Source organism: Onychostruthus taczanowskii, unplaced genomic scaffold, assembly GCF_017590055.1.
Source record: "Onychostruthus taczanowskii isolate IOZ18803 unplaced genomic scaffold, ASM1759005v1 scaffold15, whole genome shotgun sequence".
NCBI classification, from domain to species: domain Eukaryota; kingdom Metazoa; phylum Chordata; class Aves; order Passeriformes; family Passeridae; genus Onychostruthus; species Onychostruthus taczanowskii.
This window is the reverse complement of record NW_024498685.1, coordinates 11602920-11615431: the sequence shown is the minus strand read 5'-3', so window position 1 is coordinate 11615431 and position 12512 is coordinate 11602920. Positions and strand designations below refer to the sequence as shown.

General features: G+C 38.7%; 1 protein-coding gene across 7 annotated transcripts in view; it reads left to right on the top strand.

The window, feature by feature from the left end:
- Nucleotides 1-12512, top strand: part of EPS8 (epidermal growth factor receptor pathway substrate 8) — a 126170-nt gene that overhangs the window by 82621 nt on the left and 31037 nt on the right. For all 7 annotated transcript variants that reach the window (XM_041398671.1, XM_041398677.1, XM_041398674.1 and 4 more), the window contains 7 exons: nt 1427-1494; nt 3582-3743; nt 3946-4095; nt 6867-6949; nt 9167-9303; nt 10961-11034; nt 12060-12186. In XM_041398671.1, the coding sequence (XP_041254605.1) occupies nt 1427-1494; nt 3582-3743; nt 3946-4095; nt 6867-6949; nt 9167-9303; nt 10961-11034; nt 12060-12186 (801 nt within the window). The remainder of the gene's footprint in view (nt 1-1426; nt 1495-3581; nt 3744-3945; nt 4096-6866; nt 6950-9166; nt 9304-10960; nt 11035-12059; nt 12187-12512) is intronic.

Below are 12512 nucleotides of genomic sequence, written 5' to 3'. Positions count from 1 at the left end.
TAGGATGGCTCTGCTGCCCGAGTGGCATTTGTCACCGTGGGAGGGGGGCTTCAAGCCAGTGCTGTATCTCAGAAACTTGTGTTTTTTTGTGAAAATCATTGAGAAGGGTAGAGATAATGGTGTGTTTATAAAATGTGACAAATGCTTCCAGAAGTGACATCTGAAAACGAGGGCACTGCTGTCTTTGCACCTGGAATTCCTGCATGAAGGAGGCCTGGTCACAGAAAGGACCTTTGTAGGGGAGCTTTTGTGGACTCCTCACTGCAGATCTCTGCATGGCACTGATCATATGTTTCATAGTATTTAGATTTTTTTTTTATTTTGCAAAAAGTAACTTAACCTTCCTGTCAACAAAATCACATTTATTTTGCTTCCAACTACTCCCAAGTTTGATGAAATTGATGTAATTTGTATGTATGTTTTGTATTTTCATCATATGAAAAAAAAATCAAACCACCTCTTTTACCTGATGATCAGAAATTGAGACTTTTAATGAAATAAGGAAAAAAAATTACTAATTTCCAGAGTTTCCCTAGACCTCTCTTGGCCACGTCACCTACTGACATTTTCACAACAAAAAGCTCCTAGTGTTCCAGATCAGATGCTTAAGTGGTTGTAATGAAAAAAACTGGAAAATTCCAAAAGTTGCATTCAATTTTTTTTCCACTAGAATTGAAAAGTGTTCTTCAGCATTCATCTAAATTAATTATTTTGTGGTGTGGGTGTGTGTTGTGTCTTCATCTTGCTTTTCCCCTTCCTTCCTCTCCTGGTTTAATGTCAATCTACTGCACAGAGTAAGACACATAATATTTCTGGTTTTGCAGCATTGTGTTTTGTTAGCTGAAAAAAAATCCTGTTTTGAGATATTTTGGTGTGTTTATGTATATTTCCATGCCTATTTCTACACTAGCAATTCAATGAATTGAATATTTCGTGAAGAAATCAAGGATGAGTCAGGTCTTTTTTTGTGAGTGCCTTTGTTGTCTTGCAGATTTAGCCTGAGAATTATTTGTATCTATCAGAAAATACTTTTGCTTTCAAGGATGCTCATACAGATAGAGTGAGCCCAGTGCTAGTTATCATACTGCTGCTACAGTGGCAAGACAAAGATTTTAATAATCAGCCTTCCCAAGGCAGTGTTTCCACTCATAGCATTGCTTCTCTCCAGTGTCCTGACCCACTGGATGAGATAAGTGGATTTTTTTGGGCACCCACCAGCTCTTTGTTAATGTTGCTGACGTAAAAATAGTCCTTGTGCTGGACCATGTGGGGGTGGAGGTCTTTTCTGCTGAAATACAGAAATTAACCACAGCTTATCTCCTCTTCTCATGTGCACAACTTGTCCAAAGTGTCTCTGAGGAGCAGTCAAGACACCAGGATAAGGCACTGAATGAATAATTATCCTTTCTTTTCCTCCCACCTGCAGAACAAAGAAAGAATTATGCACGAGACAGTGTCAGCAGCATATCTGAAACGTCACAGTACCATGTGGAGGTGAGATGAGAGGCATACGCCAATTACAGCTCTCAGTTACTTGTGGTTATTTTTGCCTACATTTTTTTTTTTTTTTTTTTTTTGAGCTTGAAGGCACATGCATACTCCTCCAGATTGAACTCAAGAAAATAGCATTATCTGCTGCTCAGTGACTCAGAGACTGCATTGCAACATCTCGTTGGTAATGTCAGATCGCAGGCACCTACATGGTTTTTTTTTTTTTTTTTTTTTGAGGATATATAAGCTTGAAGGCACATGCAACCTTCGAAATATCCCTCCAGCCTGGGGTCACTTCAGAGCAGATTACACTGAAATGTCTCAAATTGCATAGCTTTGCCATGATGAGCTGGAATCTGGATGTGCAAGGATGTGAGCAGAGTTGTGTGTGGTTTGGCAAGCAGGACTTTTCAAGGAGGCATCAATTCCACCCCTTGTGCTGCCCTGGCTACTTGCAGGGATGAGGCAGAGCTCAACAATGCTGTGCTGCTGGCAAGGCACACTGGGTGATATTTAAAGCTAATGCTCTGATCAGATCTAATCAGCAGAGGCATTAGAATATTCATAAAGTGCTGAGCATTAACCCCTCCAAGCCCCAGTGGGCTTTACGTGGTGGTTGAACACATTCTGCCTTCACAGTCTTCCCCAGAGTGAGGAGCCAAGTGTGTTCCTTGCTGGCTTAAGCTGCTTTGCAGAATTACTGCGTGCTGCTCTCATATTTAAAATATTCAGCAGGGTAAGCCTGAGTGCTGTATGTAGCCTGTTAAGCACTTCTGAATGCAGTGCCTCCTTTTGGAGCCTTACTTTGGCTTAAACTTTCTCCTGCTGCCATCAGACCTCTGTCATGAGTTAAGGCAATTCTTGCAAACCCCACAGATTCTCAGCTCCTTTTTGCTGGGTTTTAAATCATCTGTGCAATGTGAGATCGTATGCAGAAGACTCCTAATTTCAGGTGCTTCAGTCCTAAAATCAGCTTGCAAATGAATACATGTGTTGGTTCTAATTGCCTGTCTATTTTGTGTGCTTCCTTCATAACGATTTTGGTCCTGTACTGGCATAACAATTAGTACTTGCATTTAGAATCTGAGCATTCCTGGGTAAGCAGCCAGTGCAGAGTTTGTTTCACTTTACTTCTTTTAAATACTTTGATTACATGCAGCTAACACCTACTTTCTTCTCTGTAATTACCATGTGCTGTTATCCTGTAATCGAAGAAAGCACAGCTAATCCTCTTGTATTAGTTTTATTTTTTAAAGTTATTTAGAAGAGAGATATGCAGGCATACATTAAATGTGGTTCAGCTTGAATGAGTGTTACCAGATCTTCAATTAGAATGTGAAAGTGGATTTATGCCTGAACAAAACAAAATAATTTTGTGGGTTTTCTTGCACAGTTAGCATGCTGAAGGAGAAATTGCCACAGCCATAATGACAGGGAAGCTAGCTGAGGTGATGTTTGTGAGGTACTATTTAGTTTCCAGGCCATTAATTGAGCCTGGAGAATAGTCCAATCTGATGGTGAGCAAAAATTGTTACTATTTTCTTCTGTGCTGGACAGAAAAGTGACCAGCCCATCCATAAGGTATCCCAGTGAGATGCAAGTCCATCCTGGTTGCCACCAGCAGGCTGCTGGCAGCTCTGGAAGAGATGAGGACACTCCAGGTCAGGGTGGTGATGGAGCTACATTGTCAGGGAGCTTCTGGGAAGCCTCTGCTGGCACCTCCTGACTTCAGCTTGCCAAGAGAGAGACAGGCTTTCACTCCTCAAGAAAGCTAATTAAAACTCATGGATTAATTCTAGCTTTGATACCTGGAGGATGTCAGAATGTGCCTTCAAGTCTGGCTGCTTACAGTAGTGGGGAAATGACAGTGGGTGTCACCAAGCAAGCCACAAAAATAAATTGACTTAAAATGACATTTTGGACTAAACATCCTTATCCATGTCCTAGAGGTGGGCTCTGCCATACACAAAGGCACTTTTACTGGTGAATAATTTGCATTGCTACTTCCTGACAATTTAAATACTGGCACTCCTGAACAATAGGGAAAATTGCAATCATAATTTCTTTTAAATGTACATTTTGCTCACCAGCACTTGACCACCTTTGTTCTGGACCGAAAAGAGGCGATGATTACAGTGGATGATGGAATAAGGAAGCTGAAATTGTTGGATGCCAAAGGCAAAGTGTGGACTCAAGACATGATTCTTCAAGTGGATGACAAAGCTGTCAGCTTGGTGGACTTGGAATCAAAGGTAGGATCTGTGAGTGACAGTCTCATTTTCAGAGAGAGAGAAAAAGGGAGCGAGCAGAAAAACGATGTATGTGAGATTGAGGATTTTAATTAGCTTATTATCACTTTCCCTTTTTTGCTCATGCAGTTTTTCTGAGATCAGGACACTGTGTAGCAAGGTGGCATTTTGTGTTTTGTTCTTTTTTTTCCCCCTTTTCTGACAGAATGAACTGGAGAATTTTCCTTTAAGCACAATTCAGCATTGCCAAGCTGTGATGAATGCATGCAACTACAATTCAATTCTTGCATTAATATGTAAAGAACCGACCCAAAACAAGCCTGATTTGCATCTTTTCCAGTGTGATGAAATTAAGGTAAGATAATAGTGGAGATCTGCTATTTGAATAGGGGAGATTGTATGAATTGGCCAGTACAGTGGATAAAGATAAATGAGCTGATTCATAGAAAATAATTATTTATTTTTATTCTTGTAAATATGTTGTAAGTTTAATCCACTTATGATATCAGCACTACTTATAGTATGTGAGCAAATGTAGTGTAGTATGTATTGCAAAGGAGTAATCTAATATTTAAGCTGAATCCTTAGTACATGTTCAAATATGTCTTTAGGGTAAATATTGGTTCTTGGACTCTATACCTGCTAATTTGGGTTTGCAAATGTATAAAGCTCTGGAAAATGTCTATGGTTTGCCTTCACACTTCTGAAAAAAAGTGGTGTAAAATAATTTATCTCAAATTTATTTTATAATCTGCAAAGAGCTCACCTAAGCCCTGAGTCTTACCTACTCTTTCTGTTCTTTTTGTCACTGAGCAATTAAACATTCTCTACATTCTCACCTCTCTGCATCTCTGCTCTGCTGGAGAGATCTTGAAAGGGAAAACATTCCTTGCAGGAGGGGCAAAACAAGGAAAGAGATTGCTTGTCACTGATGAAAATATTGCCTTCAAGTGTAAATTCTTTTTTTTTAAATGTATTCTGCAATATTTCTTTATTTCTGAGGTTATAAATTTTAATTCTGTTAGTTATTCTCTGTAATCCCAGTTGATCATTTCATGGGGATTTCTTAATTCCTTTCTCGTAGTTTGTATTATTGCTTTGAAACAACAGATTGTTAATCACACTGTGCATCAGTTTCAGAATTAGCATGGTGAGAGTGGTGTGAGGATGATTAGTTATGATCTGTTGCACAGAATTTGCTGTTTTAAAGGAAAGTGGGATCCTGTCAGAAGTTCAGGGGTTATTGTGTTAAACAATGCAGGGATCCCTTTTGAGGAGTGTTTGGACCCAGTTTCTCAATGTCTAGAGTTGGTCTCTCTTCATTTTTGAACCTGTTCCTCTGTGTAGATATAAAAAAGTAGAGTACACAAGCATGACTTGGAAGTCCAGCATCTCTCTTAGTTCTGAAGTATTGTTTGATTCTGAGGCCATATCCTGGTTTTTTTTTCCTTGCCCATGAAACCTTTTTGGTTTTGAAAGTTTAGGTCTTTCTCTGTTGGCTATCCCTGTTTTTCTTTGAAGTTACAAGCAACTCCAGGGGCCTCTGCAATAAAAAATAGTTAAAATCATTACTATTTGGGGCATTCTGACATTTTATAAACAAGAAAAAAATTAAATAGTAAACACCAAGAGTGTTGGATTAATGGACTTCTTATGGGTTTAAGTTTCTCGGGTCCCCTAGAGTTTTTTCTATTAATTCTGTAAGCTTGAAGTATCCCAACTATTCTGTAGTGCAATCCATTATAGCCTGAAAATTCCTGTAATCCCCTTGAATCCTAAATTCAACAATGTCTTCTGGTCGCAGCAGAAGTCACATATTCCTCCCAAAAAGGTACACACTTCTGCATGGTGAGGGTGCTAGGAAAGACATGGTCCTTGCAGAGTGAGCCAGACACTGACAGATTTGGGCTTTGACAGCCTTTGTAGGAAATTAATTTGTCAGCTGAGGACATGTAACAGAGCATTCTAAATCCTGTGAGAAGCCATGACCTATTTAATGCAAGATCTATTAAAATAATTCTTTAGATGTGCATCGAAATTTCACTTGTGGGGCCACTGGTGGAGGCAGACAGCACTTGTGGAGTGGCAGGAAGGTACAGATTAGGGAATCTTCTGAAAAATTCATCTTCTGTCACATCAAAGAGAAATTGGAGGCTGTCATTATTTCTGAGAGGAAATTAAATCATGACAAGTTACTGTCTTAATGCTTGTGCTGCTGCCATCTATAGTAGTTTTTCTGCTTCTATATTTAGTGGATTTTCTTTTTATAGTCTGAGACAAACAAAATACTTGAGACAACCAAAAATTACGTATGCAGAGGGGAAAAAGTAGCTTATGCAATAGTGGTTAACTTTATTTAGTGGATTTTCTTTTTATAGTCTGAGACAAACAAAATACTTGAGACAACCAAAAATTACGTATGCAGAGGGAAAAAGTAGCTTATGCAGTAGTGGTTGACTCGAGATAATTACAGCTGTTCAGACAAATTTGGTGTCTAGATTACTTACTTCTGTGAAGGTAACGCTTGAGGCTGGAGTAGTGACAGAAATACCAACTCCTAGATTTTATTCTGTTCTTTTTTTTTTGGTTTATGCATAAAATAATTTTCCCCATATCTTCTGAAAAATTCATCTTCTGTCACATCAAAGAGAAATTGGAGGCTGTCATTATTTCTGAGAGGAAATTAAATCATGACAAGTTACTGTCTTAATGCTTGTGCTGCTGCCATCTATAGTAGTTTTTCTGCTTCTATATTTAGTGGATTTTCTTTTTATAGTCTGATACAAACAAAATACTTGAGACAACCAAAAATTACGTATGCAGAGGGAAAAAGTAGCTTATGCAGTAGTGGTTGACTCGAGATAATTACAGCTGTTCAGACAAATTTGGTGTCTAGATTACTTACTTCTGTGAAGGTAACGCTTGAGGCTGGAGTAGTGACAGAAATACCAACTCCCAGATTTTATTCTGTTCTTTTTTTTTTGGTTTATGCATAAAATAATTTTCCCCAGTGCTTTTAAATAAACGGGATTTGATCAGGTATTCTCTGTCTCAAGGTGAGATATTTATTTCAAAGATCTGAACACAGCAGCTGATTCCTGATGTTTCCTGCTCCTGTCTCCTTAGGCTACCCTTATTCATGAAGATATTGAAAGTGCAATCAGTGACAGCAAAAGTGGGAAACAGAAGAAGAGGCTTGAGACACTGAGGTAAAAATCCAACTTCTTGGCAGTATATAGGATTATGACTGCCACTGCATTCAGAAGATCTCCAGGTCTGCCTGCTGTCTTTTGGGGTTTTGTGGGGGGCTTGAGCTTCCTCTCTTCTAGCTAATGGTATATTTCCAAAGCCATGTGTATTAAAGCCATATCTTGCTTTAATAATTTTCTCATGTTCTGTTAATTTATAGTGTCAGTCTTACCTTCCCCAGTTCCACCTTAGTGATGGGAAGAGCTGAGATCAATTCCACTTGCCAGAGAATGGCATTGCATGTCTCAGCTCTGCATATGGCTCAAGCAGTTCAGAATTTAAATTAAAAACCAGAAATTCCCCATATCTCCAAGTAAATAATATTATGCTAAAAGGTTTTGGGATCTGAAGATGTTAAATAAAAGAGCAACTGAAGATTGAATAATCTTCCTGCCTGCCTGTTTAATGATGCTGAAGAGTTCTTGTTTCCCTGGTAGCAAAATCTTCTCTGCCAGTTGGAAAATGTGAGGGAAAGAATCTGTTGGGTTCAGAGAAGATTAATACAGAAATGAGAGGTAGCAAACAGAGGCATAAAATCAAGGGCACAAGTATATCAGAAGCTGAAAGGTGATGGTGGTAACTTGTTAGAAATTCAGTGTGTAAGTGATGCTGATAGTATCTCTCAACCATAATTGTGCTCAGATAGAGAACTCTCTGCTGGACAAAAATTAGAATTAATGTAAAATAGTTCTGGATACCTGTTAAATTCTGATGTGCAACTTACAAAGATTTTCTATAGCAAGGGGCACTCCTAGAAAAACAAAAGAGAACCTGAACTGTGTCTAACTCTATTTGCAGGTTTAAAATTAAATAAATAGACTTTACCATTTGTGGGACTGTTAGCAAACCAGGTATAAGCACTGAGAGGCAATCCAGAGTGACTCAAACACATTGGACATGCTGGGAAACTAATGAGATTTAATTGGGAAAAGAATGTAGGTCAATACATCTGTTGGGGCAAATAATCTGAGATATCAATCTCGAGGGCTGTGAGGCCCAGAGGCCAAATGTGGGTGGCAGCTGAGTGCTGGCTCCTCCCTGCTGGCTCATGTGCCTGCTGGCTTTGGGTCACAGGGAGGGACCCTCCTGCCTCACTGAGCCTCTGAGGCATCATTGAGGTGCTGCAAGGTTGTTGATGAGTGAAAGGGGACTGGAGAAAGGAAAGGCAAAAGAAATATATTTATCTATTACTTTATTAATTTATTAAATTATATTTATTAATGTATTATTAATATCACTTTAGTAGTATTACTTTTACATTATTATTATTATTATTATTATTATTATTATTATTATTATTATTATTATTATTATTATTATCATCATCATCATCATCATCATTATTATTATTATTTCTTCAAAGACCAAACAACATTTGATTTATGGTCTTGTTGTTGAATGCTGTGAAGGAGATGGGTTTATAAAAGGTGAATGTAAGGTGAAGATCTAGTTTTTGAATAGAGCTCTGGGGAAGGAATGGGGGATATATATGACAGGGGCTACTCTGTAGAAAAAAAAGAAATTTTTTTTTTGTCTGTTGGTATCAACAGACTGCAGAATGAATTCAAAGACCTCTTTCCTTACAGCATTTTAAACTACACTAGGAACTGGAAAATGGCAGGTGGGAACCTTGATGTGTTTGTATTGAGAGAGGATGAACAGGTCCCTGTTAGAAAACAAATCAGCCAGTGAACTTGGTTTTGTTGGCAGGGTTTTAAGCAAAAGACAGATTGACAACTGGCCAGACTTAGGGGACTAGATACTTGATTTGTGATGGCTGAAAGGCATCAAATGATGCCTTCAAACCTTCCAATTTTCTCCCATACAAAAGACAAGTCCCACGCTTACAACTGCAGGTGCTGGTAGAAACGCCCCGCAATAAGCAGTGAATTTATCTGTGTGACCTGGCAGGTCTCCTCATGTTCTTTGTCACTGCCTGGGGATTTCCCAGGTGGCAAAGATTTGCTCACTCCCTGGTGGAGTGGATTTCCTGGAGTGGGTTTCCTGGGGCGGGTTTGTGTTCTGTTTAGCATCTTTCCACATCGCCGTTTGGAGCGCAGCTTGCTCGGCAAAACATAACGTCCTTGTGAAGCCTCCTTGTTTCCTCTGACCAAGCGCTGGAGAACAGAACTTTTTTCCTTCCAGGGTCACTCATGGGCTTTCTCCTGTCCCTCTAGAATGATCTCCAAAGCTGACAGTGCCATCCCTCCACCCCCCCGGGCCCCTGCCCCCGTGCCTCCGGGCACCATCACACAGGTGGACGTGCGGAGCCGCGTGGCAGCATGGTCGGCGTGGGCCTCGGAGCAGGGGGACTGTGAGTATTCCTTGGGCTGCTGCCTCACACAGCGGGGCCAGGAGTGGGTTTTTGTGGTGCTTGGTGGCAACAGAAGTACTTTGGAAAGGCCACTTTGATGATGACAGTAGCTGGATGCAGAAGTGGTTGCGCAAGGTCAGCCCTCTGCCCTCGCTGCCAGCGGATTTTCCCAGTGGAGGCTGAGATGCCCCAAGCCTGATCTGGGAACAAAGATCTGTCATAATCTGATTTGTCATTTCCTTGCATTTACCCATTTTTTAGATTCCTGTTCAGAGCTGTTTTTACTTGTGCTGGGTGTGGGTTCCAGATTTTGACCTGGGCTTTTTTGTGAAGGTGGTAACAATAACACAGTATGATGCTCTCCCCAGTAGTATGGCCAGATATTTTTGACAATTCAAAAGTATAATCATGGATAAAAGGTGACTTGAGATCATCTGTATTTATATTATATTTATTTTTTTAATGGCTGCTTTGGCTAATTAGTTTGTTGGATTTTTGGGGTTTTTTTATAACCCTTAACTAGGAAATGCTGTAACTTTAACATTTCTTAATGGGTTGAGATTTTTCTGTTTGATGGTTGTTTAAAAACATTTTTATGAGATTTCTTTAAAAATAAAAGTTCTTCAGAAAGAATAAAGTTCCTTCTATAAAACAGACTAAAATGGTTAAGATCAAGCCTCTTTTAGTTTGCTTGCTTGGGTTGTTTTAATAATAGATATTAAGACTGTACTATGAAAGAGCCTTGGATTCCTTATAATTTTTCTCTTATTAAATTATATCAATATTACTTAACAAAGTACACAACTGTGCAATAAAAACAACTGCAAATGTACAGAGAAATCTGAAATGTTAATAATTGCTCAATCTATGTACTTAAATGCATCTGTTTTGAGTTAAGGCTGTTTTGTTCTTCTGATTGAGCTCTCATATCAGAAAAGTTTTATTAGTTTGGTGTCTTGTTGGAGCAGTTGTGGATCTGAGTTCCTGCAGCTCCTTTTATTCCACTCAGGTGGATCTTCTCTAAAATGTGTTTACTGAAATCCCACCTGCTCACAAATGCAGTGCAATATTAGGTGTAGGTTAAAAATGCAAAACTTATAATTCCTCAAATAATTCACCCTTGTTATTTTCAAAAAGATTCGCTGACTGTGGGTGCTCTTATTTGGAAATATCAGTTCTATCACATAACTCCCTCTTCTTTCTGTGTTTCCAGGCCTGGCATCCCTTTTTGCTAATAACTTTTTACATAAGAATTGTCTTCAAAGTCACTGCACTCTTTCTTGCTTGCTTCTACTGGAGTAGCTTTCAGCATGTTTTGCAAAATAGGATGATTCTGAATTGTGTTGTATTTATAATCTGCCACTTTGAGTTGAATGTTTTGTTTCAATTTATAATATTTCTGCAGTTAACTTCATTTATGCAGTTAAGTACACTGAAAGCAGGTGCAGAAGATTTTTTTGTGAGCCTGGATAGAATCAGGCATTAAGATGCAAGATTTTCAGCTTGTGTGAAGTCCCTGCAAAGGGAATGGTAGAGATTTGTCCATCTTTTTCTTACAGTGGTGTACTTCAAAGCATAAACTATATAGAAATTATTATATACTAACATACTAATCCCACATTTACGCATGCCTTATTCTCTTCTCCCTTCTTTGCAGATGAAAAGCACAGACAGTACCACGAGCAGGAGGAAACAGCAGAGATGATAGCAGCCAGGATTGACAGAGATGTTGTAAGTGAGGGGCTACAAATGGTGCTGCTTCATGTCTGTGAAATTTTGCAGCTCTCCTTTGTGGGAAGACTTTTCTCCACATGGGATATTCAGTTCTGGAGAAAAGCTTTCCAAGCAGCCTCTGCTTGTTGTGGTAGATCTAAAATGAACAGGTGGCAGTTTCTTTCCTTTGTATTCTTTTTTAAAAAGGAAGAAAAACACACTGAATGTTGATGACAAGTTTTCTGCTGTGAAGAGCTGGAAATAGAAATTGTAATTTTTTAGGTAGACTGACTTCAGCATACTGTGTAAGGATAAAAAATTCCATGAGTTTAGCAGGACTTGGATATGTACAACACCTGTAAAATAAACACGGTCATTTCTGAAGACAGGTGGACCCTTTTTATTTATAACTTCAAGCATTCCTGAATATAAGCAACAATATTTGGCATGTTCTATGGTATATGTTAGATCAAATATTGTCCCATCTGTCATTTGTAACTCTCTATTTCTCCACTCTGCTGTTGCCCTCAGCGGCATCAGAGGGTCTTGGAAAAAGCATGTTGGGACCTGCTGGATTGGTGTCTTTGTGTTTTCCCCTGGGGTTCATTCATTCTTCTCCAGTTACTCTTTGAAATCAATTCTTCAAAGAGCACTTCTCCACAAACAGCTTAATTCATAGACAGCTTCACCAAATAGCTTAATACTTAGTACAAAAGGAGATTATGAAGTTATACTCTTTATGAAAGTGCTGTCCATTCAAATAATTACAATTCTTTTTTGTGTGGTCTCAGCAAAAATGTATTGTGGAAGTAAATTGTGTAATTGCAATCTGAGATGAACTATCTTGTTACACATAATTAAAAAACTTCCAGCTGGCCTACATTTAAAAAAAAATTAAAATACTTTACAGGTATGTAAATTTAAAACCACAAAGACTTTTTCCAAGGAAGCTGATGGTGTCTGGGAGTCTGGATATTTCAATTTCTGGAGTATTTCTGCTATAGATTCTGTAGAGAAACAGTTACTTTTCTTTTCTCCCACAGCAAATTCTGAACCATATTTTGGATGACATAGAGTATTTTGTTACCAAACTGCAAAAAGCTGCAGAGGCATTTGCTGAACTTTCAAAGAGGAAGAAAACTAAAAAAAGTAAAAAGAAAGGACCTGGAGGTAAGAGTTCGTACTGCACACAACTCTATTTCTCTTGACCATTGAAGGAACTAGGAAATTTCTTTTTGTGTGGTTTTTATTAATCAGTGTAGCAATTTTCTCTCAATTTGAGCACAAAAGTTCCTATCAGGATATGCTTAGAGGGAAACTTATGAAAATCATTTGCTTGAAATCAGTGGGGAATGACTCACTAGAGATGTGACCACAGAATATGCTCCTGCCTTGATTCTGTATTTACAAAATTCGGTAAGATGGTAAAGTTATTATGGATTTCTTGTTTACTATATCTGAAATACTTGTGGAAGCTACATACATATAAATGGGTG